At 38.4% G+C, this 27,288-nt stretch overlaps 1 protein-coding gene across 1 annotated transcript in view; it reads left to right on the top strand.

Moving 5' to 3' along the window:
* LOC111155597 (G protein-coupled receptor 158) overlaps positions 1 to 27,288 on the top strand; it is a 413,796-nt gene that overhangs the window by 320,830 nt on the left and 65,678 nt on the right. The window contains exon 6 of the mRNA XM_022515856.1: positions 17,138 to 17,247. Coding sequence (XP_022371564.1) covers positions 17,138 to 17,247 — 110 coding nt within the window. The remainder of the gene's footprint in view (positions 1 to 17,137; positions 17,248 to 27,288) is intronic.

Genomic DNA, 27,288 nt, shown 5'->3' with positions numbered 1-27,288 from the left:
GTTATTACAGATGCAGAATCCACAGAACTTACTACATGACTAGACACTGTGGGAAGGTAGGAAGCCTGTCTGACGCCCTCTGAAGCTTTTGCAGCTATGGGTACCTTGCCCTCTCACATGCCCCCCCCCGCCCCCCCGCCCCCCGCCCCCCGCCCCCGCAGACAGCTTGCTGCTACAAGCGCGCTCTGTTGTTAGCATCGGCAACAGGCAGGAGAGGTTAAAAATACATAAGATAAACAGTGTTCCTCGGCTATCCAGATAACTGAACACATATGCAGAGAAAAAAACGCATACTAAAATTCTGTTTAGGGTCTTGCTTAAATGAAGGAATCTTGATATGACGCTACTCCGGTAGAGATATGACGTCTTCACGTGAAGCAATAGGAAACGGCCAAGGATCTGCTCCTTTCCTTCTCAGTCCCTCTCTGCCTCTTCTTTCATGTCCCTTCCTGCATCAGTGCAAACTCTTCAGTCTCCATGGCAACCCCTTCTGGCATCCTAAGGTCTGCCTCACTGGGCTCTTCCAATCTGAGCAGTAGACCACGTCCTGAATAGTTTCTTCCCTCCTACATTCCATCAAAACTCCCCATCCTGTGCCTATTCCTTTAAGAACTGATTCTGTCCAAAGTGGCTTTCAGTTAGTTGTCATCACTCTAATCCTTTCAGATAAAATTTGATAGGGATCTTTTGAAGATACAAAAAGTGATTCCAACAGTAGGGATTTTAAACATTGTGACAACCTGCAAGAAAAAAAATATTTTTGAATAATTTATCTTTTTACTGAAGTCTTTAAAATTATGTGATTTATAACACATCTTTATGAGAACATAGCAGCAGTCTTCCCGAAGGTTATTCCAAGAGCTCCACTTTTCTTTGTGACTGGGGCATTTTGTCATGCCTCCAAGTCTCTTAGTGAACTTAGTTTGTTGAACCTAAGAAGGCAGCTGAATTTAGAGTTGTTTCCTAAATGAAAAACACTCTCATTCATTCACTCAGTAAGCAAAATTGAACATACTGTCCAGTAGAGGAGAGAGAGAGAGGTGGTATTTTTTAAGCAATGTGTTATGTTCCATAATGAGGATATGAGCAAAAGACTCTCTGAGCACAGAGAAAAGAGCTACTACCTATGTGGCTGGGAGAAAAAGGGAAAAGAATGTTCTAGGACCGGTGGCACAAATACAGACACAGAGTTATGAAAGTCTCTGCTCCTTTGGGTGTTCCAAGTTACATGTGGCTCACGTACGGATACATGTTAGATGGTATTGGAAGAGAAGACTATAAAAACTTGTGGAGACGTAGAAGAAAGGGAATTCGTATACCACTACAAGCAGTGTTTACTTTAACAAAAAACAAGAAGCCAGAAGCTATTTCTTACCATGGGTGTGATATTAGCAGATTTATATTTTGGATAGTCAACCTCTAACAGAATATGGAGCATAAGTGCCATTCACTGATAAAAAGACGTTCTCAAAACACCAAGCAAGTAGTATTCTTAGAAACACCTTTATTTCCGTGGCCTTGAGCCTGTTGCATAGGATTCCAAAGACAACTTTTCAAAATGATACCATCTTTCCAGGTGATCTAGGACATGGCCATGTATATACTTTCTCTAGTCTGAGAAAGACTAGAGGCAAAAGCCAATGGAATACAGATGCAAAGGAACTGTGAAGTTTGGGTGTGCAGGAGTACAGAGGATGGGAGTTGTAGAGAAAGTTCTGTGTGTATGAAGTACCTTCACATTGAGTTCTTATAGAGACAGGAGTGTAGGAGGGAAGTTACTGCAAGGATTTTAAAGGGAGAAGGTCTATGTCTAAATACAGAATGCTCATCTGTAGAACACTGACTTTGAAATACTTAGGTTGTAGGGCGATTTGTTACTTGACTTTTTACCAACGAGGAAATGCAACTTTTGGAGACCAAACAGCTTTTCATTACAAAGGAGAGGGAATGTTCCTTGAAAATGTTAACAATTTAGAGTAATTCCACCTTTGACATGTTTAAATTACTGTCATTTTGGGCAAGTCTCTTAACTTCCAAGTATCTCAGTTCTGGGAAAGAAATAATCAAGTACATAATAAACAGTAAAAATCCCATGTGCAGATTGGTTTTTATTATTGGTAATGACTATGTGTTAAACAGAGTACTCCAGAACAGGAAAGTGAATCAAAGGAGGCCTGAAAATATATTGAGAAAATCCATTTGTTATTGCTTACTGACAAATTCTGAAGAGCTTTTATGGTCTCCTACAGTTAAACTTAGATTTTTATTTTCAGCTTCTTTACTTGGAGCTGAGTTATAAGAATGTGTCCTCTCCAAAAGGGGTGAGGCAGTGAATGACTCAGACTGAATCAGGCTGGCTAAGCCATTCCTTCACCAAGGGATCTCATATTATTTATGTTACTTTGCCATTGAGAGAGAATTTTTAAGGATCAGGTAGATTCACCTAATGCTCACTTTAAACAGAAATAAAAGTAATTCTGCATCAATCTTTAAGGAAAATGTATAGGAGAAACAATTGCACTACTCTAGTTGAAATAGTGCTTTCCAGTACAATTTTCCCATCCTGTGGTAGGTAGAGGGAGAAAGGAGATGATTGACTCAACTTTCTAGGTGAGGGTCAGAAGGATGTGCTCAAGGTCATGTAGTGACTAAGTGGCAGAGCAGTCCCCTGTGTCTTCAGATACTATGATCTTTCCATGACATGCCTCTGCATCTCAGGAAATATATGCTTCTTTCTGCCCAGGGCACTGAGAGTTGGTACTGGCAAGGGTGATTTCTCCACAAAGGCACACATAGGACCGACAGGCTAATTCTGAGCCTGGGTTGTGACTGCAGCTTGAATAATTACTTTTCCAGAATTTTCGTGTAAGCTGTGGCTCAAAGAACCTAATGTTTTGTATAGTCTGCCCAATTTCTTCAACAAATTTGGAAGGATCTTCGGACTATGAACAGAAAGACAGTTTTTCCAGTGAATGAAGTCTATGCAAGACTGTCAGTGGAACGATGACGCACGAAGCTAAGGTAAACACGTGGGCCATGGTGAAGGGACAGAGGCCACTTAAGGACCAGGAGGTGGCACACAGATCAGGTTCTTTGTGTATTTTTTTCTTGGTCTTAAGAAAGCTTTTGGTCATTAAGCATCTTATTAATATATTGTGTCTCTTTATCATTTTTCTTCTCTTTTCTTCTCAAAATGCTGTACTTTAATTCATTTTGTGTGTATGTAGACTCTTGTACCTTGTTTCTTTATTGAGGTCTGGGACTTTCAGAGCCTCCAGTTTCTCTTCATTTTTCTATATGTCGCTGCCTTCATTTAATGTCACATCGTAGGTATTACATATGGAACCTTCTCCTCTTTCCTTGCTCATCCTGATACTTAGAAACAGCCTCCCACACCCCAGAGGCAAGGTTCATCCACAACCTCCCAACAGCCTGTTTTGAGTAAGGCATCCTTGTGGAAGACAAACTCATCAGGGAGAGTGGCCCCTCTGCCCTGACTCCCTCAGTGAAAGATCTGTGCAGTGTCCTTCCAGGTACCTGTGTGTGTGTGTGTGTGTGTGTGTGTGTGTGTGTACATGCATGCATGTAAAACTTAATGGGTGACCAAAGCTGTCAGGTTGAACATGTGATTCTTTCTCTTAAATGTTGAAACAAAGATTTATAATGGTTACAGCAAATTAGAAAACTTTTCATGTGTTTTCATTCCTTTATTATAAAAGTAATATATTTTCATCTTAAAAAAAAAATCAAGTAGCACCAAAGGATGTGAAAATCCCCCTCTCCCTCCCTACCTCCTCCACTCCCAGTCCACCCTCCCCAGAGGTCAATAGTCTTGATAGTTTACTGTCTGCAGCCAGACATTCCTTTTTACATATATACAAACAGAATCATATTTTTAATACTGTTCTGCAACTTTGTTTTCATTTGAACAATTCCTCTTAAAGATGTTTTTACAGCAACAAAATCAGATCCACTTAATTATTTTAAATTTCCTTCCCTTTTGTATGGATGTAACATGAATTGTTGATTTAAGCTGTCCCCTCTGGGTAGACAATGTTTTCAGTGTTTTTGTTGTTGCAGATAATGCTTTTGTGCATATTGGACTTAAATATTCGCGTATTTTGAGTGCATGCATATGTAGGATATTTTTCTGGCAATAGAACTCTTACTGCATTTTATTAGTCTTTGAGCACTTCCTTCACCCTTCCCTACTCTTAGTCTGAGCTGTGGCCACAACAGCTCTATGTGTGGCTTGCTTCTGGGCTGTAAACTATTATAAGCAGCTTTTTACCCTTGTTAAGTTAAAGCTATCTGTAGAGCATTTTCTAAAAGGCTGATTGTTCAGACTGTGCCCTGGAACTACTGACTCAAAGTTTCAACAAAGGAAACCAGGGCTTTCACATGCTCTAATTCTCATGTTGAGTCAGAGTTGAAGACCATTGCATTGGTTCCAAATTTTCCCATGATTATGGCCACCTCTTCTCTCTGACTCAGTAGTTCAGTCTCCGGGATGTCATTCTTTTCTTTCATAATTTTCTTCATGATTCATTCTAGTTCTGTTTTTTAGTGTTCATTTTCCCAGTTGTTAATTGCCTTCTTATCTTCAGTTGTATTTTTCATTTCTTTTTACTTGAAAATTATTTTTACCCTATAAACATTATTAGTTTAACCCCTCCATGTTTACTACACTGACAAGCTGGTCAAAGTTCTCGGTGACCAGGCATTCGACAATATCTAGTCACCATGAAAAACCCCTATCTTTATGTTATTACTCTATCTTTCCTACGTAATGGCCAGCAATAAGGCACCATGATAATGAGCTTGTGCTCTAGACTCAGGCCAGTTTTAAGCCCCAGTTCTGCCACCTACTAGCTGTGTGACCTTGCACAAATTCCTCAATTTTTATGTGCCTTGAGTTGCCCCACATGTAGAGTGGGGAATATTAATAAAGCCTACCTTAAAGGATTTTTGTAAGCAATATGTAATTTGTTTCATGTAAGACAACTTAAGAGTAATTGGAACATAGCAAGTACTCATTAGATGTAATTATTGTTATTACCCAACTCCCCTGCCCCCAAAAGATTGTGAGACAGATCCCTGAGGGGCTTCTCTCTGTTTGGGTACAGGTTTTTGTTTTCTTTGATTTCTTCATCTGGTTATACATTGCCATCTGCTTTCCATCTTCCAGAATTTTGTTGATATCTATCATCCGTTGGCATTTCTATTCATACTCTCTTTGGTCTTGAGTGTTTTACCATCATTAACTAGAGTTTCCAGAAGTAGCAGACATATACATGTTCAATTGGCCAGGTTTAACTTGAAGTCTTCATTCTTTCTTAGTCACAATTTAAACATAGACATAAATACTTGACAAGATCCAGATTATTTCTCCCAACCTAACATATCATATTTATCTCATTGTTGAAAAACATTAAAACCAAAAAAGTCATTTCTCAGCAGTTCCTAGTCATGAGCTATGTGCAACAACCTCAGAATTATGAACTTCACAATGAATTAGACCCCATGGACAGCCAGCCTTGGGGATTTCTTTTCATCTTTTAAAGATTTCTCCTTTAGGGGCTCCTGGGTGGCTCAGACAGTTAATTGTCTGCCTCTGGCTCAGGTCATGATCTCCAGGCCTAGAACCAAGCCCCACTTCAGTCTCGCTTCTCAACAGGGAGTCTGCTTCTCTGTCTCCTTCAGCCTCTCCCCCCCTGCTCATTCTCTCTCTCTCTCTCTCTCTCTCTCTATCTCTCTAATGAATAAAGAAAGAAGAAAACTAAAGACTTCTCTTTTAAAATTATTTTTCACGTTATCCTTTCTCTAAATGAATGTCTTAGGCATTGAATGGCTTTTAATTCTCTACTCTTCTTACATCGTTCACTTTGAACATAACAGCATTTCTGATTATATAAAAGTAGGGTTGCCTTTTGTGGTAGATGGCTTCTAAGATAGCCCCAATGATTCCTGCTTCCTGGTATTCACAGCCTATGCAGTTTCATCTCCTTGACTAACCTGTTCCTAATCAATAAAAAACATCAGTATAAAATGAAAGAATGTCACTTCCATGATGAGGTTATAAAAGACTATTACTTCTATCTTGCAAACAGACTCTCTCTTGCTAGCTTCAGGGAAGCAAGTTACTATGCTGGAGAGGTCCACAGGTCCAGGAACTGGGAGAGGCCTCCACTAACAGCCAGCTCAAGGCTCTACCTCCGTCAGCCCCCAATTAACCAAATCCTGTCAACAACCACGTGAGCTTAGAAGTGTATCCTTTCCCAGCTGAGCCTTCAGATGAGACCCCAGCCCTGATAAATACTATCATTGTAGTTTTGTAAGAGACCGTGAGATCTACAATGCTTAGATTGCTAACCCACAGATTTTGTGAGATAATAGATATATGTTGTTTTAAGCTGTTAAATTTGTATAATTTGTTATGTATCAATAGATAATGAATACACCTGGCTTTTCCTCCTTTACCCCTCATACTAACAGCTCTCCTACTGCTTTAAAGACATAGTTTGCCTTGTGTTTCTTTCACCTTCCCTCTATACCCCATTCTCAACTCCACAGTATTTAGAAGCTTCTTTTCTGTCAGTATTTGAAGGTACATGTACTAGAGGACTAAACAGATTCCTGATTCAAATGGGACAAATATCCAAATTAATTTTCATGTTGATAACAAACAAACTGACATTTGCTATTTTTCTGTGGTTTATTAACTGATTCTATAAATACTATAGGATTTTGCATTGTCTTCATTAAACTGTTAAGGAAACTGAATTCCACAGAATGTAAGGGATTTGTAGGTTGTATGTCTAGTTAGTGGTAGAGCCCGACTGGCATTTATGGAAACTAACTCCAAATTCCTTTTTTATCCATTGTACTAGGCTGCAGAATCTCTTCCACCTGATTGGTAGGCAATTCATACATTTGTACTATTTTACAAATGAAAATTTTCATCTTTTTTTAAAAATTTTTTTATCTTATTAGATCTCTTCTCCTTCTTCATGTATATTCTACTTAAGCTAGTTAATTCAATCCATGTGTGTGTTTATTTTCATTTTGCTCTAAACCAGGTATATCCCTATACCAGCAATCACAGCAAAAATTTCTAAGATACATGTTACATATATTTTATATTCAGAATTAAGTGAAATCCCCCAGTGTCTAATGGCATTTCATTACCACTCCATTTACCAACTCTTGTACTGTTCTTTGTTCATTTTTTTTTAAATTGAATCTGTAAATCACTGATCATATTTAAATCATATTTAGAGCTCATTTGTTCCTGAAACTGTTCATTCTCAAGAGATATATTTTTATCTCTCTAACAACTTAGTGGCTCACAGATAAATTATACCTTTCTTATTGTCAAGTTTTAGGAGAGGACCCAGAAGGCTTAACTTTGTGTTCACAATTATCTGCATGGACTAAACTAAAAGATTCAGTTATCCTATGTTGTCTTACCATTTATTACACTCCTGGAAGAGATATTAGAATAGTTTTTTACTAAAATTAATGTTTTTTCCTAATTATAGAAAAATTTTAAAATACTAAGAAGTGTATGCGTACTTAATGCTAAACCCAGAGAATCACTGGAAATACTGTTAGGTTCACGAGATATATATATATTGACATATATACCCACATATATGTATATATAATTTCCTCAAAACCAACACTCGCTTAATAAAAATTTGCAATAAGATTTTGAACTGAACCCTAAAGAGAGTTTATGACCATTTCAAAGAATATACATTTTTTTATTGTAACAATACAAAGTCAAAAATATCTTAACTGTAATACTTTGTTCATAATCTCAGCACCCTGATTATTGGTGTGTTTTTCTCAGAGGAACATGGAGTTCACTTCTAAGGGCATCAGGAGAAAAAAATAGGAAGCAGAAACATAGCTTTAGATTTTCTGTTTCCTTGTTTTTGCCTTTTTGATAATTTATAGAAAACATAATTTTGAAATGGACTTTTTTTTTAGATTCTATTTATTTATTTATTTATTTATTTATTTATTTATTAGAGAGAGAGAGAGAGAGCGAGCACGCACAAGCAGGCAGAGAGGCAGGCAGAGGCAGAGAGAAGCAGGCTCCCTACTGAGCAAGGAGCCCTATACGGGACCCAATCCCAGGACCCTGGGATCATAACCTGAGCCGAAGGCAGAGGCTTAACCCACTTAGCCACCCAGGCTTCCCAAGATGGACCTCTTAATAGGAATAAACAATACAGTACATTTCCCCCCTCGGCGTTTATAAGTGGCCCCTTCGTGATCTGCTTTCTGGAACAAATTAAGGGTTAAATTAAGAGTAATAAGCAGGGAGTAGATATGCTATCATTTATGTATGTGCATGTGTGTGTACATATATATTCATATAGACAAATAAATTTTAAGCATAATCAATACCACACTGTATGCTCTCTCTATATTTTACATGTTGCTTGGTTTTTCACCTTACATAAATCCCAAGAACTTTACCATGTTCATTAATGTTCTTGAGAACATGACTGTTAGGATGGTATAATCTTCTATCCTAAGTCATGTAGCATAACTTACTCTTAACTAAAAAATTATTCCTTCTGAACACATAAGCTGAGGTTGTAAAAGTTTTAGACAAACAGTCATTTGTTTCTATGTGTATTCTGTTTGTTGTGATGGGGTATTTCTATAAAGCACCTTTTCTTGTGGAGAGATAAGAAAACAGAGCAGGGAGGGAGGTTCTCCGTACTCTCCAGCAGCATCCCGGCTCTTCCCTCCCCGTGCTGTGCTTTCCCCTAGGCAGCTAAGTATCACATTTCTGAATGCCACATCCTGGGAATTCTAATCCCCAAATGGATGGAGGAGAGGGGAGCTGATCGGGAAAAGTGCTCATGGACAAGAAGGCTCTAGGACTGGCTGAGGCAGGAATCGTCCCTGCACAATGAGGACATGACCCAAGATTTTTCAGTGTGCTTGTTTCATCTAGTAAAAGCCTCTGGGTCTCAGAACGAAATTCTGACAAGGAATAGGAATGAAAATCTCTCCCTGTTATCTTTGGGCTTTCAGATCTTATTCTGGTTCAGAGAATGAGGCATGTGATGTTTTATTTAAAAGGTGCTTGTTAATTCGATACCATCTACCAGGCAGTACGTAGAATCACCAGTGAGAATTGGGGATCTTGTCATCTTTGCCTTTTGTTTTTAGAGCAGTGACCCTTAAAAAAAAATTTTTTTTTTATCTTTTGAGGGGTATTATATTGGGGATTTTAGAGGAGCTGTGTCAGGCAGTACTCATCTGCTGTCACAGTAACCCCAAAATATTACTTATGTATTATAAATGAGTAAAAATTATATACGTATTTTATATTTTAGTCTATCAATTTATCCCTATTTTGTTGCTTTGAATAATAGGAGCCAAGTACAAAGTATTAAGTTCTAGACCATTGTATTGTGTAAAGACATAATCACAATCTTAGCCCCTTACATTTTTGTGATAACTGCATGGGCGTAAAGTGGTATTAAGTAATTTTTATTTTTTTGTCATTTGAATCTAACTTTAGAAAATTAAACATTTATAGGACATACGTCTTCATCCTAAATATTTCTTGTGTACAGAGTCATATTTCTTCCCAAATATAGAAAAAATAATTTTAGAACACTCAAGGAACTTCCGATCTCCTTATTTTATCAAGCAAGTCCTGTATAAAAGTCCTTTAATATACCTAGTTCCACCTACGTGATTCATTTCCAGCCTCCTACTTCAAAAGATAGCAAACCTGATTGGATTAAGTAGTAGGTTTTAATATGAGATATTTCCTAGCGTTACTTTTGTAGACTGTCCTCCAGACAAGTTCCCAGCTTTGTTCCTCCCCTGCTCAGTAAGGACTGTTGGGAGCATGGCAAGCTGGAGAAGGTTAAGTGGCCCTGGAGAATATTTAAGTAGCGAGACTCTTCTGTGGACGAAGCAGAAAGAAATTGTAGACATGGCAGAGAGAGTCCTTAAAGCTTTACAAGTCCTTCACATCCTTATCAAAGGACAACTTCATCAACACAAGTCTTGTCCCCGGCATCTGTCCCTGGGCTCTCATCACCCAGTAATCGTTTTTGTAAATAAAACCGTCCCCGCATGCCCACTAGCACAGACGCTAAGGCATCGTGCACCTCACTCATCTGTACAAGTGGTTTCATTCACAACCAGTTTCACTGAACTGAAGCAAATAACACTCGACGAGTCCGTTAAGAAAGAACTGCTGTGTCCCATGCTGTTAGGAAACTGTTGCTCAGATCCTTAAAATATCAGGCCTAAAGCCAGACCTTCCTTCACATTTTTCCTCTCAGAGTTCTGGGAAGAGCACTGGCCTGCACTAGCTTTTGACCATTTTACCCTCCCAGCATTTGTCTTCTGAAAGCACAGGGCCCAGCATCTACTGAGCCAACACACAGAGGTTCATGTTCTATCTCTGGTGTTACTTCTATATTTGCAAAAAGAAAGTTATTCTATTTAAAAATGTTCTTCTATTTTGTGCATATTTGGAAAGCCTAATATTCTTTTCTCTTGTGGTTCTCTTTTCTTCCCCATTAGATGTGTTCAGTATCCAAAGTGTATAGGCAATCAAGCTGACTTCAAAACTAGCTAAAAAAAAAAAAAAAAAAAAATTGTATTTGATGAAATGGGTGTAAAATCTGTGCAGATTTGTTTGTAACGAGGGGAATGCTTGGAAGGCCATTTCCGAAACAGCAGTGCTTTTTATAAAAGCACAATGCCTAGAGTATCCCACCACTAAGATCAGCTGACTGAACTTTGTAAGCATCTGAAAAAACATCCAGTGTCAAACAACCAAGACCTTAAAATATACAGAAGGTCTCTGGTCTCTCTCGCTCTCACCCTCCCCTCCTAAACCTACTTACACCAATACGCTGTGCTCACGCATCCGACAGTTCTGCACGCTCTTGGGTCCTTAGGGTTCTCAGTAACCGAAGTGTGCACTTCTTTCTGTCCTGCTTCTCACATGCTAAACACCTTCATGCCTGTCACTAGTATGTAGTATTGGAAAGAGAATGGGGAAAGCTTTCTCTTGAAATATGTACTTTGAAAATATACCTCAGGCAGTTATTCTAGTAGAGGAACTTTTTCTGGGTTCAGGTTGAAAAACATAATCTTCTATAACCAGGGGCAAATTAGGTAACTCCATTAAAGTTCAGTCTCTTTATCTTTAAAGTGGGAATAATAAAGTATACTGGACAAAAATGTGCAGAAGATATCTGTCACAGTGATCAGTGGCGGGGGGACACAGGCAGCTGATGTAAATGCTACATAAAATACTGCGTAACACTATTTGTGTTATCATCATCGTTCATAAATTCCTTGTCCCAGTGGCTTAGGTTTTCTCCATTTCTTCCTTTATAAATGTTTGTTAGAAAACTTGTTATTCACTTGGAATTTGGGAAGGGATATTTATAATAATTTGTTAAGCTATAGCTTTATACACATTATATTTAATAAGGAAAGGTGAAATATTGAGATTTGAAAAATATTGAAACTTCTCATCTTTTCCCCCTTTTCTCATTATTATTGTATATTGTATAAACAATATACAATTGTATATATTGCATATATTATTGTATATTGTATATGCAATATACAATTGTATATATTACATATATTATTATATACAATTATTATATAATTATTATAATTGTATTATTATATTAACTACTAAAAAGCTAGATCTAGGTTAGATGTTGTATAGACAACTTATACTCAATATATCAAAAAAGTAAACTTATATCTTTTCTTCCTTCCTTCCCCTCTCCTTCCTTCCTTCCTTTCCTCTATTTAATCTCTTTCCTTGGTTACCTCTGATTGGTTACCTACTATTGCCAGGTACTAGGGAATGGGTATGCAATCCCGAGCAAGATAGTTACGATCCCGGTAGGGATCGTAAATCACGCATGATCATTAATCATGCAACTTACAAACTAGCTAGTAGGCACATTTAACAAATGAATTACAGATGGCTCTATCAAAATAGAGTCGGTAAGTGTCAAAAAGGAAAGCTCAGAATTCAATACAAGGAAATCGTGTGCAGATAAGACGGAAGCCTGACTCAGTCCGGGGGATGCCAACTCTGAGCGGAGACGTGGAGGATGAAGCCGGCGGGGAAGTTTCTTAGCAGAGCTGGCGCCGTTCGACCCAGACTGGTGCATCATCTTTTTTTTTTTTTAGCTGTTTCTTTCTAAACACAATCATCCTTCCAGTCACCCAGGCTTAAAATCTTCACATTATTTTTGACACTTTCTTCACTTTTGCCTCAACAAATAACCAGCTGCCCAATTTTCTTGACTCAGCATGTTCTTTCCTCTGTTCTCATGAATGCCTGATTCCCGTTCTCACTACAGTAGTTCCAGCCTTCTTTACCGTTCTCCGACAGCTGTATTTTTTCTGCCATTCAGCACATATTCAGGAGCTCTTGCTGTGTGCCTGGGGAATCAGTTAGTTAGGGCCAGTAGTGTAGAATTGAACACAGTAAGCATGGTCGTTTGCCAGGCCTCCAAATGTAACGCATGGCTAAGGATCCTGGGCCACGATCAAGTAGGGACGGTATGCGAAGCCACAGGGGAGGCTTCCCCTTCCTAGAGGAAGAGAGGTTTAGACTGAAGCCCGAAAGGTGAATGGGAGTAAGCCAGGTACAGGTGAGACAGTTGGGTTGTGTAAGGAACAGCTAGTCAGGAGGGACAGCATATGTAAGGTCGGAAGGTTTGGGTAGGTGGAAAGTACTGATGTAATAGAAGTAAGCTGGCATCTTATCATCCTGAATAATTTAGGCTTTGGGGGGCCTGGGTAGCTCAGTTGGTTAAGCATCTGACTCTAGATTTTGGTTCAGGTCGTGATCTCCAGGCCATGAGATCAAACCCCAAGTTGGGTTCTGCACTCAGTGTAGAGTCGGCTTGGGATTCTGTCTCCCTACTCCCTGTTCCTCCCCCTGTGCCCACACATGGGTGCTCTTTCTCTCCATCTCTCTCAAATGAATAAGTAAAATCTTCTTAAAAAAATACCAATTTAGGCTTTTTCATAAGAACCCTGGGAGCCACTGAAAAGTTCTACACGGGAGAGTTAAGGAAGCAGAAGCATTTGGGGACGAGAGGAAAGGAGGATGCCGAAATAAGATATAAGAAAAGGGAAAGTTTGGTGAGAAAGGTGATGAAATTTTTTGTTTTGTTTTGATGTCTCCCAGCTGGCCTTCTCCCCTTCAGTATCTTCCCCTTCCATCGCATCCAGTCATCTTGTGTGATGCTGCCAGATTAACTCCGTGGGACACACTTCTGATCTCAGTTTATAGAAGTTTAATGACAGGCCTTGTTATGGAATAAATCTGAATCCCTCACCCTTTTATTTAAAACTTACAACGAACTGGTCCCATCTCTGTCTTAAATCTTGGTTTTTAGTACTCCCCTTTACGTCTTTCTGTCCAAAATTGTATACTCCACACTCCTGAAGCTTTCCCACAATGAGTCCTTTGTCTTGGGCTCCCTCCCTCTTTCCTGTCTGCTTACATACTTAAACCCTCTCCTCCTCCAGGTGCTTACTCAGATGTGAACCCTCCTACGTAACTTCACTTGTTTCCACTGAGAGTAATTCCTCTTTTCTCTGAATCCTCAATATGATTCAATTCACAGTGTAATAGCATTCGTCACCTCCCCCACATGGTAGAACTATTTAGAGAAGCAAGACATGAACTCTGGAACTCAGCTGCCTGGATTCAGATCTCACCCTGACATTTCCTGGCTGTGTGATGCTGAGCACATCTCCTGAATTCTCTGTGCGTCAGTCCTCCTTTGTAAAATAAACATTCCTACTGTATAAGTATTGTGGGGATTAAAGAAGTAAATACTGTAAAAAAAAAAAAAAAGCTTAATTTTGTGTCTAATAATAGTGCTGTATAAATATTTGGTATGATCATGCCAATATTTTTATCATGTACACAGAGCATCCACTCTTCTAAACTGTAACTCGAGGACCTAATCCACATCTGATTAATTACAATGGCTTCTAAATCGCAGACTAAATAGTGAATGAATGAATTAGAATCGCAGTGATTGCCAGTGATTGCTGTAGTCCCAGCTACTCGGGAGGCTGAGGCGGGAGGATTGCTTGAGCCCAGGAGTTCTGGGCTGTAGTGCGCTATGCTGATCGTGTGTCCGCACTAAGTTCGGCCATCAACATGGTGACCTCCTGGGAGCGGGAGACCACCAGGTTGCCTAAGGAAGGGTGAACGGGCCCAGGTCAGAAACAGAGTGGAAACTGAGCAGGTCAGAATCACAATGATTAGTGAATCCTAATTGGAATTTTCACATAGTTTATTTTGAAGATAACATTTTCCTTGTTAAATTAGCTAAATTAGATCATTGACCAAATGTTTAATATATTTAAATTTTCTCTGTGCCCAGCACACAGAATATATGGAGAAGCATGCCCTCTTTGGTTTTACGTTGATTCAGGGGAGTACCCATGCAGTTAACTACGGTATAATGTAAAGTAAAAAAAAGTGTATGGTGGAAAGTGACTATAGGAATTCAAAGGGAGTAGCTGGAACAATCAGAAAAGAATTCACATCAGTGAGAATGATAACTTTTAGAACAAAGTACACATAACTCAGCTCTCCTAATATATTAGCCAAAATTCATTGAATGCCCAATGTACCAGGTGCTACGTTTATCACATTCAAACTTCAAAACAGACCTATCTGGAAGTGTTAGTGCTGTGTTCATTGTAAAAATGGGAGAACTGAGGCAGAGCAAGGCAACGTCAAGTAATTTGTCAAAGGCACCCTAGTAAAGAACAGAGCCAGGTTTGGAACCCAGGGAGACTGGATGCAGAGCCTGGATTCTCCCATCACCACAGTCCAAAATTAGGAGTTCTACTTCACTATTTGCTGAACTGTTTCTAATAGTGTATTTTATTAAGTTCACTGGAATTTCTCTTTCTTTTTCTTTTTTTTTTTGAAGATTTTATTTATTTATTTGACAGACAGAGATCACAAGTAGGCAAAGAGAGAGGAGGAGGAAGCAGGCTCCCCGCTGAGCAGAGAGCCTGATATAGGGCTCGATCCCAGGACCCAGGGATCATGACCCGAGCCAAAAGCAGAGGCTTTAACCCACTGAGCCACCCAGGCGCCCCTGGAATTTCGTTTTCTATTATGTTTCAGCTTATACCTCACCTACTGATCTTGAAAAAAATTGACTATTATTTTTTCCTTATTTCTCACTTACTCAGTCTTTCATTTACAGTAATGAGCCCTCAGATTCTTCATCTGTGAAATAGAAGTTTGAAGCTATGACAGTAGTTCCTGAACAATCCAAGAGCAATTCTTCCCTCCAGACACGCAGATTTCTGTATTACGTTCCTCACCTTTGCTTATTCATGCCCCTAATCAGTGTTTGGTGTGCCGCGGGAAACTTTATAATAAGTCACAGGGTTTTGTAGATTCCAGGAATCCACTGTCCTGGACTAACCTCTAAATAATCTCTAAAGCCATTTCTAATGGAAATATTTGAGATTTTGCATATTTTAGACTTTAGGTCCCTTTCTCACTAGTTTCTATTTTATCATTTATCTCTGCCATAAGATGGAGCACATACCCCCTAGCTCTTAATCTACCAAGTTTTCCTCATTTGTTTTTTTTCCCTAAATTTTCCCATCTTCCTTCAGCTCAGATTCCTTACTAAACAATACAGCTTGTTTTGCAGAATTTGTAATTACTGCCAGACCCTTGTGTAAAGAACTATTTCTAAAATTTATGAGCTAAAACCTAGAATACACATTTACAGAGTTTGAACTTGTTTTGTGAAAATAGCAAATAAAGGAAATGTTTTTATATCATTTTTTGGATGACTCCAAGCACTTTTCCTGGCAAACTGAATTTTAAAATCCCATCTTGTTCTGCATCTTCAGCATAGACCTACTGAATTAAAAAATTAAGGACAGATACTACCTAGACACAAAGCAACATGATCTCCTGGCCACACCTATTTTTACCTTCCTCTGGCTAATACCAGCCTTTTTCCCACTCCTTGAGAATTTAATTCTAATGGTATTGGAAGTACCTAGTTTAATATCTTTCTACGGTAGGCCGATTTGAGAAATACCATCAGAGAGCTGCCGGTGACGTTATTCCTGGCACTGTTGGAGACTGGGGCTCCATTTGTAAGTTACCATCAAGAAGATGTCAGCACCCATCCCATGTCACCCAGCTGTGCTTTATGTTTCCCAAATTTTATCTTTGTGAGTGCATATGTTTTTCTGTTATGCTGACCTTGTTTTCAGCAAAATCAGTCCAGGCCTGCCACTCCAGCATAAAAGCATAAGTCTACATTCTTCAACATTTATTCTTTAGGTTTCTTAAGCAGGGCCAAACCAATTCCCATTCTATGAGGGCTTGTTCAAAACCACCGGTAGCATCTGAAGGGTAATGCATACAGTGCCTTGCCCATGCCTTTAGACCGGCCCCACCCCCCGCCCAGAACTGACCACTTGTTGCTTTGCGTCCCACTGAACCTGCCAGGTGTTCCTCACAGTACCTGTGCTACTTTAATGCACATTTACAGGTCTTGCTTCTCTTTCTTAGTGGCCTTTGTATCTAAAGCATCTAGTATAGTATCTGGCTCATGGTAAATGTTTATTTAACATTTGCTCAGTGAGAACTCTGGAGTGAGAAGAGAAGAGTTAGTGAGGGGCTTGAGACAGGTACTGAGGGTGAACTGACTGGGGAGTAGGTTACGGGACAACCCTCTCAGGGCTGGTTCCGACAGGGGAGACTAATGCTGGAAGTAGGGAGGTGGAGTATGACAATGGACGACAGCCTGGCTGGCCCATGTGGGGAAATAAAGAGAGTTAAGTTTGTGCCAAAGGCTGAGAGACAATTGATAGAAACTCCTGAAAGCCAGAATTAAAAAACTTAGTTTTGATTTGAAAGCAATAGGGAGACTGTAGTCTTTTGATTTGGACAATGAATAATCAAAACAATATTTTAAAGTTTTATTGAAAAGGATGTGTGCTTATGTCAAAATTCATATGTGAAATATTGATTTTAGTCTGTGGGTCATCAGTTGATCTTGAAGGACTCTTTCTTTCTGTTCTCATCCCACAGGTTGTTATTTTGTACTTTGAGCCAAGCACATTTCGCTGTATTCTCCTCAGATGGGTCCGTCTTCTCGGTTTTGCTACTGTTTATGGAACTGTCACCCTCAAGCTTCACAGGTATATTGTATTCCACTAGTTTTCATTCCCACGGGGAGAACAAAGTGTTTGGCTTAGCATGTAATTGCAAGCTGGGTCAACCACTTAAATGGTTTCATTTAGACAACAAGACGATACATGCTTTTTTCATTTTCAAGGCACTATCATTAGGATTCTCTAGGAAAATCTTTCAGACAACTGAATTTGAACAACAGATTTCAATAAAATTGTGCCATTGGGTATGGAAAATTTCATTCTGAATAAAAAATAATTTAGAATGAAGGCAAGAGAGTATTTACTAGCTAAGAACGGTAAAGAATACAAAGACAATACAGCTAAAAATCCAGGTCGAGGGCTCCCAAAGAATCCTTATATAGTAGAATTCACCAGTCTGCTGACTTGACAGAGACTGCTGTTATTCATTTGTAAATTACATGCTCCAGAGTAATCCTGCTGATATTAAATGGGTGAAGTTAAAAAAATAGTGTTCTCGATTTCCTCCTTAACCAGTGTGCTCTAGTGATTATCAAGCTTGTAAATTAGGCAATGGGGTAAATCTTCTTATACATTCAAAACCACATACCTTTCCTAATGTATATGATGAGTATGAAGAAGAAAGAGGCATATAGTACATTACCTATCCACAAAGGGCTTTCCCTTGCCTCCTCTTTCCAAGATCTCTCAATGCAGTGGTGCCAAAGACCACGGGAGAGAGAATGTAATTTCTCCCTCAAGATAAAACATCAACTCTATAGAGGAAACCCTTTATGCTGATTAGCTTTACAGTTGTTTTTATAACTGTAGTAAGAAAATATATGGCATATAATATAACATAATGGCATAGTAAACCATTCATATTTCCATCCTAATGTGATCGTGTTTCTCAATAAAAGTATTTTAATATGGCTTAGACAACAGTTTATCTTAGAATCATAATACGTATTATATTTGTCTTTAAATATCCCCCTTTCAATCTTTCTTTAAATGTGATCATTTTACTATCTACTACACAAGAATCTTAATTTCTTTTTTGGGTTTTTGTTTGGTTTTGTTTGTTTTGTTGCATTGGTACTTACTTACTGGGAATGCTCCAGAGTATCTTGTTGGAATAAACATAAATATCCTTAACTCTCAAGATTCTTTTCTTATGTATGTCCCATAGTACAAAGAACATTGGACTGGATGTCAGGAGATCCAGCTTAAATCTCATTTCAGCCTCTAACTCTAGGAAATCATGGGCTTCTATTTCCTATAAAAGAAAAAGATTAGACCAATCTCTGGTGTTCTTTCTGACATTCATTTTATTCTTTCCACATCACGGAACACTTTGCTATTATGTCCTTGTAGTCTTCAAGTATCTTCCGGTTTCCATTCATTATATGATAGCTATTTTTAACTGATGCTCACCAAAGGAAATGAGTAATCATTGGCAACCTGTAATAGACAATAAGCCTTCTAGAAATCCTGAGAGAATGGGTGACCTCCTGAGATTTAAAAATGATCCTTCTCCCTATGAGTCTAGCACTTAGCATCTCTTGGGTCCTCTATTATATAGTACAGTTTGTTTATTTAATTATCTTCTTCATTTTTACCTAATTTACTTTCTCTTTGAAGTGAGGGTCTTACCATTGAATCCCCAGATCTTAGCACAATGACTGATACATGGGAGATATTTAGTACTTATGAGTTGATGACTGAATGAATAAAAATGTCAGATGCGGACTTAGAAGCTGCTTCCAACAGTTCTGTCCACACGTAATGCATTCACAGCCCCCTGACTCACTGGATGTCCCCATGTGTCTAGAACATGTAACTCTGTGGTCTGCAACAGGCTATTTGGTGGGATACAAACATAATATTAAATAGCACTGAATCATGTAATGAGAAAATTACTTCCATTCAGATGCTCTTTCCATCTTTCTGATTATTTCCAATAAAAAAAATTAGTGGGGGCACTGGTAGGTCTCTAACACCCGCCAAATACTTGCTAATCTCCCTTTTCAACAAAGAGCAGATCAAGCTTCAGGCTCAGAGCTTTCCATTCCAATGCTCCCTTGATATAATTTACTGACCATCTCACTGTATTTCTGTAGTTACTTTCCATTTCTGCATTATCAGTTTTTCATGTAAAGTAGCAATATAAAGTTTCCTTTAAGATATTTTCAGTAGAAATTGGTTTAGAGAATATGTAGCTGGTACGCAGACTTAGGCAGAAATCAAGACTGTGGTATGCAAATGATTAGAATTTGAGAAACTAGATTAGTCCATCATTCTTTTGTTTATTTCAAAGACTGGTCAAGCTATTTTCTATTTGTCTTTAGAAATCATTGTAGCGAAGAGTTACCACTGAAGGTTTAAATCAAGTAGAAACTGTTTCTAACTTAATGAGCTGGATTATTCTTAACCTGTCTGAACCGTATGCTTTATATTATATTCTGGGTTTTTCATATCGCTTAAATTTTACCAATTCCAACATTGTTTAAGTCTGTAAAACTGAACAATTAACATCCCAGAAGAATGTGAATAACCCAATGGAAGACTGGCTGAACCAGTTTCATATTTCCCATTCTTAGTTGTACACCGTGCCTATATTTATATATTTAGGTATTTGTTAAGTGAATGAGTGGGTGGATGGTTATAGTGAAGGCAGCTGCCGTGGGTGTCTTTGCTTGGTATCTTAGATTCAAGCAACATGTGGACTTCTAAGATTTGGTAGTAACATGAGAAAGAGGAAAGACCTAAAAGGGCACTGGGGTGGCTCAGTCGGTTAAGTGTCTGCCTTCTGCTCAGGTCATGATCTCAGGGTCCTGGGATCAAGCCCTGTGCTGGGCTGCTTGCTCAGTGTGCCTTTCCTTCCCCCTCTCTCTTTGCTGCCCCTCCCACTGAGCTTGCATGTTCTTGCTTACTGTCTCTCTCTCTCTCAAATAAGTAAATTAAAAAAAAAAAAATCTTTAAAAAAATAAAAAAAGAGCGAAAGTGTAAATCTTAACAAATCCAAATTCAAATTTCAGTTCTGCCATTAACTATTTATATAACCAAGAAGAAATTATTTTAACATCTGAAAATCAGTTTTCTTGCCTCATCTGTAAAGTTATAAAGGCTAAACTTGACTGGAATGTTTGTAAATATATCAAGAGGGATGGGGCTACTATGGCTGAATTAAGCAGTAAGAAAATTCATTGGAAAAAATATGGAGAAAGGTACGGAACTAGGCTTTAGAGAACCTGACCCAAGATAGATTGAGGGATCAAATAGCATGGTGAATGCCATATATCAATTTCATAGAAACTTCATTTTTTATTTCAAGATTTTTTTTTTTTTTCAAAAAGTAAATCCTGCCTCTCTAGGCAGAAAATTCTGAGGAAATTATCAGTACAGATACATAAAGTGACTGTTAAAGTCCCTTGAGAATAGGACAGGCAAGAAAGACCTAGGGTTTGTTTTATTTCAGTCACTTTCCTCAAGGCTTAGTAAAATTATGGAACACTTCTTTCTCCATCTCCTGGTTTCTCAATGATTGATGGTAGTGTTTACAGAATTCCAGTAGCCCTGAAAACTTGGAGCAAATATGAAAAAGGAACAGGATCTCACACTGTCACAGAAATGATACTATTAGCCTGTGAGGGAACTTCAAGGTTTCATTCACTTTTACCAAATATTCCACTTTTTAATGTAGTGGTCTCTCCCTGTGTTTGAGAATTATACATCAAAGACTACCATGCCCATCCAAAGGAAAATTGCGAAAGAGTGTTTTGTTTTCTCACAGTGCAATATAGGGTAACAATTTGGGAGCAGGGCAAGAGTGGTTTGCCTCTTCATGGAGGAGTCTTTTATCACTGACATTTAGAGTCATTGTTACGAGATGGTGAGAAAAAGCAGACCAACTTTCAGTTGTCTTTATTATTGCCCTAAGTTCTCTACAGGCAAATGTGTCCCTTTGTTAACTACGTCCTAGCGCAAGCCAGTCCCAATGCCCCACCTCCCTGGCAGGCCATTCATGCAGTGCAATTTAATTCAACCTGAAACTGTTTGTTCCTTTTTGGAGAAAGAAGGAAGAATGGTATAGATCTTAATATGGATCAAAGAGAAAATAGAGCTGAAGCAGGAAAAATGAAGGAGGTTCATTTATAAAGAGGAGTTCCCTTCAGTAACCATACACATGTTTGACTTGGGACATGAATGATACAGGACACATCTCAAAGAACATCTAGTTCTTTGTGTGCTTGTGTGGTTCATAGAATACTTGCTAAGTTAGGTTTGTTTGTTTTAAGAAAGTTGTTAAGGCAATATCTCTAGGTTCAGAAAAGCCAAATATATTTTCAGGAGGCAAAATGAGGAAATGTTTTAAATGAAAGGGGGTGGAGAGAAATTAAGAAACTTAATGCTAAAAGAACATTTTCCTATTCCCTATAATATGGTTTCTGAAAACAAATTGTCTTTTGCCTTTTTCCAAGGCTAATCAAGAAAAAAAAAAAAGACTTTTTTGTACCATATTTAAAATGAATATTTAAGCAAGCTGTGAAAAAGCCTTCTTCTGGCTTTGGACTAGGGATTTCCATTTCATACATTATTCAGTACTCCTTGCTCTAGATACAACAAAATACGTAACAGTTTTCTCTGCTGTGCTCATTAGCACCAAATATTTACACTTTGTGGGAAAGTTTTGTGTGTTTTTTTTTTTAATTTTATTTTTTTTGTTGTTTCCTTGTAAATTTTTTTTTTAAAGATTTTATTTATTTATTTGTCAGAGAGAGAGAGGGAGAGAGAGCAAGCACAGGCAGACAGAATGGCAGGCAGAGGCAGAGGGAGAAGCAGGCTCCCTGATGAGCAAGGAGCCCGATGTGGGACTTGATCCCAGGACGCTGGGATCATGACCTGAGCCGAAGGCAGCTGCTTAACCAACTGAGCCACCCAGGCGTCCCTCCTTGTAAATTTTAAAAAGTGACTGGAAGTTACCTATATTTATTTACTTTATGTATTATTTATAAGGTTACATAAAATACAGTAAGGTACCTTAAATTTTTGGAGGAATGAAAGAAAAGCAAGTTAGGACTGTCTAGAGAAGCTAAGAATTTGTAACAAAATGAGGGTTGCCTTCTTTAGTTTAACTTACAATAACTGCTGACTGGTAGGCAATTTGAGATAGAGACTCAAGCAAATTCGACTACTTAGCTCCAGAATCATCTGCTTTAGCAAGGTGTTGGTTAGCCTTCATTTATGAAAGCCAAAAATAAATAAATAAATAAATAAATAATAACAACCTTTGTTCTTAGGTGGCTGAGCAAAATGCCTATGGGCGTGCACAAGATTCTTCTAAAAATCTTGCATTTACCCGCGCTCACAGATGAATGATGTCTAAGGTCCCAAATCATGGCCCATAGGGGTTTGAACCTGGAACAGTTTCAAAATGGTTTTAGCCAGTTGCCCACCTAAGCCAAAATAATTTACCAAGAACATGTCCTTTGAGCAAGTAGCCATGGACATTACATTTTGACTAGGAAATGGGAAGAGTTTGCCATGGAGATGCTGGTCATGATGGGGATGTCAGGGGCTCCTTTCTGCTAAGCTCACTGTGGTTGATCATCTTTTCTGGCTGCCGATCTGGGTGTAGAATATGATCAAGTGAAGAATTACTCACAGTGACGTTTCTTAAGAACCATATTGTTCCAGAGAATAAGAGACTCCTTCATAAACTCCTGAGGAAGCTCTCTTTCCCTGTCAGGATACTATTTGGACATTGTTAATGAAAAAAAATATATTCTGACACTTGTCAAAGAATGGTAAGACAGACTTTATTCAAGGGTACAACAAGAGGGGTTTTACAGCCAGGGAGAGAGATTGGGTTCAACTCAGAATACATGAAGGAGGGGCACCTGGGTGGCTCAGTGGGTTAAAGCCTCTGCCTTTGGCTCGGGTCATGGTCCCAGTGTCCTGGGATTGAGCCCTGTGTCAGGGGTCTCTGCTCAGCAGGGATCCTGCTTCCCCCTCTCTCTCTGCCTGCCTCTCTGCCTGCTTGTGATCTCTTTCTCTGTCAAATAAAGAAAGAAATAAATCTTTAAAAAAAAATACATAAAGGAAATGTGGAGATTTGCAGTTAAGAAGCAGGGTGTGGTTCAATGGATGAAAAACTACCAAGAGAAAGCATCAGAGGCAAAGGAGAATTTCTGGCTAAACCAACTTGACAGGAGTCTTGCAAAAGGCAGGCCAAGGTGGTCTCAGATAATAGGGTAAGAGATTCGCACTAAGCAGACTTAGTACAATTCTTGCTACAACTGGGCAATGCAAAGACAAGGGACATCCAAAGGTTGGACCCAGTCAAGGAGAAGGCTCAGAGGAGTCTGGCTAAAGTTGGATTAAGGATACAATCTTTGTCAGTAGGTAGCTAAGTAAGTTCCAAAGCCAAAGAAAGTTACTTAGCTTCAGAGATAAATTACAAAATATCAGAGCCTTACCTTATATGCCTATACTTTTCATATACTAGAAAAAACTAGATGCCCTATGGGTAAATGACATGCTTGGAGTGACAATATAGAAAACAGAGGTTTCAAATTCATGTTTTGGAACTATCTCTAATACTGGCATTTTAAGAGATTTGGAGAAAGATTGAGATTTGTAAATAATTTGACTTTCTCTTTTCCAGTTTCTTAGTTCATTAAGTGCCAACCTACACTTTGTGATTTTAAGATTTAAACAAATTTCCCTGGAGATATTTTTACAATTTTAAATTATCGTCAATGAAATCAAAAGTCATTTGGCTCTTAACAATAGAAATTTACCTCATAATTTCATTAATTCAGGAAGCATTATGGAACACACCATAATGACGCGTGCTAATGCCCAGAACTGTCTGTGTGCTATCCTAATTCTAATGAACTTTCAGAAAGTGTGTAGTTACACGCATTAGTTTTGCAGGCACAACATTTCTGTCATTCTGATCACTCATACGCTTGGAAAGACCTAGAAGAGAGGCCCCTGAAACCTGAGAAATAAGCAAATTGTGACCTGTCACTTTTCCTCCCTGAGCTCATCTTCCCTTTGTTGGCAGACTCCTCACCCGTCCAGGCCTGCCGTAGTCTGAGCCCGGTGGGACTTTGCATACAGCTAGTCCTTATGGATGGCTCCCCAGAAACCACGGAAACAGAGTCTCCTAAGCTCCAAGGAACTTCTCTTTGATTATAAAGTCTCTGACTAACTAGAGAGTAAGGCAGTTCCCTCTGTTCATTCCTCCCTACCCTGCCCCTTCTAATGACATCACAGTGCCTCATCTAACTTCCTGTGGGACCCCAGCTGAATGACCCTAAGTATTGCTAATTACGTTGGTATGTTCCTGTCACTTTCACAAGCTAATGAAGTGTTGCTGGCTTGAACAGCTTCATTTATGAATTAATATGTTCAATATAATCTACTTATAAGAAGTAAAAGATTTGGGAAATATAAGCATATTGATAAAAGATGTCTTTTTATTAACTAGAGGTCTATAGTCATACAGGACTTTTAAAACATCAATGAGTAACTTTTTAATACAATTAGAAATAAAAGCAAAATTCATTTTATATTGTTCTACTTTTCAGAATATATTAAATATTAGGAATATCATGGGAATGTATTTCACTCAGAAAACTGAAGTGACTTAAAGTTTTACTTATTTTGTCTCACATCAGATGTCTTATTTGATTGTTTCGTGACACATAAGTTTGAAATACACTTTATAACATCTACATCAAAACTTTTCAATATTAAACTTCTCTTTTTGTTTTTGTTATATATATACATGCTCTGGTTTCTAGTCACAGCATCAACATTTTATGTCAAGATTTCTGGAAATAGGTTTGAATTAATATGTATACTTTAGGGGCTATGTCGCACATCAGAAACATGGGATTTTTTTTATTGCCTGGATTGTATGGTTTTGACTTGTATATGTGTGCATACAATTGTGTGTGTATGTGTGTATGTTAATCCACTTTAAAATTATAAATAAAAAGGCATCCAGTAATTCAGAATTAGTACTTCTCAGACTATAGTTGATACTTTATCCTAATGTTCTTCATTAGAAACTAACAGATCCTGTATGCCCTCAAGTGGAAATGTTTCTTTTCCTCATGTGAAGTAGATATAAGAGAATAGGTGGGAAATGAGATTAATTCGTTGGCGCAGCAAAAAGAAGGGCTGCCAGGCTTTGAAGGCCACAGTGAGTGCTCGCCTCAGCAACTCATATGCTAGAATGGGAACAACACAGAAAAGGTTAGCATGGCCCTGTGCAAGGATGACATGCAGATTTGTGAAGCTTTCTGTATTTTTGACTAGAGACCTGCTGTAATAAATATGTTAACTTATACAGAAAGAAAGGATGGATGGATGGATGGATGGATGGATGGATGGATGGATGGATGGATGGAAGGAAGAAAAGTTGGAAAGAAGGAAGGAAAGGAGGAAACAAAGGCCATGGTGAGACAGTCTGCTTCTGAAAGCCCTTTACCACCGTCCCCCCGCTGCTGTTGTCAGGGCCCAGAGGCAGGGGCTTGGCTTGCATTATTGGATGGACACACCAGAGTCCTTTCTGTCGCACCATTGGTTCCCCCGCTGGCCTCCAGTTGCTCTGCTTCCCGTCACCTAGCGTTTACATGCGTCCAATCCGAAACACCTGAGGTTTGTTTACATTTTCATTCAGTTCAAAATAATTTCCAATTTGAGTTACTCTTTGGCCCACAGATTATTTAGAAGTGTTATTGAGTGTGCAAATATTGGAGGGATTTTCCATAAATCTTTGGTTTTGATTTCTAATTTAATTCTGTTGTGGTTAGAGCACATACCCTGTATGACTTGAATTCTCTTAAATTTATTGAGATTCATTTTATGGCCCAGAATATAATCTATTTGGCAAGTGTTCCATGGGCACTTGCCTTCTGTGGTTTTGTGGTTGTTCAATAATTTTGTTCAAGTTTTTTTTATATCCTTTTAATTTATCCCTACTTGTTCTGTTGAGAGAGTAGCTAGAAATTTCATATTTGCCTGTTTCTCCTCACAGTTCTTTCAGCTTTTGCTTCATATATTTTGAAGTTCTGTTCTTAATACATAAACATTTGGATTTGTTAGGTCCTATTTATAGGACATGGACTCATGTCCTATTCATGTCCTTTTCGTAATGATAAAGGATTGACTTCTTTGTGAAATGACCTTCATTGTCCCTGATAATATTCTTTGCTCTGAAATTTACTTTATCTGATATTAATATAACCACTTCTGATTTCTTTTGATTAATGTTAGCATGTGATATCTTTTTCACCATTATTCTAACTTTAAACCTTTTGTTTTAGATTTAAAATGCATTTTTATTATTTTATAATTTCTTGTAGGAAGTTTATAGTTGGGCCTTACCTCTTTAAGTCTAATCTGACAATCTCTGCCTTTTAGTTTGTGTATTTAGACTACTTTCCTTTAAACCTGATTGTTGTTAAGCTTGTGATTTTAAATACTATTACCTGCATAATACCTTCTAACATGCCATTGGCTCACCTGGCCTCTAGTTACCATCATGCACACCACACAGAATTCACATGTGTCCAGTCCAAAAAGCTGGACTTGAACTAATAAGAAACGTAATACTGGAAGCACAACTATTCTAAAAATTCCTAGATAGATGCAAAGTACCAAAACCAAATCAAGAAGAAATCAAAAATCTAATAGATCTGAAACAAATGAAAACATTGAATTAGTAATTAAAAATCCCCCCCGCCGCCACTACCACCACACATACACAGCCCTGTACTGGATGGTTTCATTGATGAATTATACCATGATTTAAAGAAGAATTAAGGGGTGCCTGGGTGGCTCAGAGGGTTAAGCCTCTGCCTTCAGCTCAGATCATGATCTCAGGGTTCTGGGATCAAGCCCCATATCGGGCTCTCTGCTCGGCAGGGAGCCTGTTTCCCCTTTTCTCTCTCTCTGCCTGCCTCTCTGTCTACTTGTGATCTCTCCCTCTGTCAAATAAATAAAATCTGTGGGGGAAAAAAAGAAGAATTAAAACCAATTCTTTGCAAACCATTCTGAAAAACAGATAAG

This window comes from Enhydra lutris, unplaced genomic scaffold, assembly GCF_002288905.1.
Source record: "Enhydra lutris kenyoni isolate GAN:26980312 unplaced genomic scaffold, ASM228890v2 scaffoldscaffold42, whole genome shotgun sequence".
Taxonomy (NCBI): domain Eukaryota; kingdom Metazoa; phylum Chordata; class Mammalia; order Carnivora; family Mustelidae; genus Enhydra; species Enhydra lutris.
This window is presented reverse-complemented; position numbering and strand designations above follow the sequence as displayed.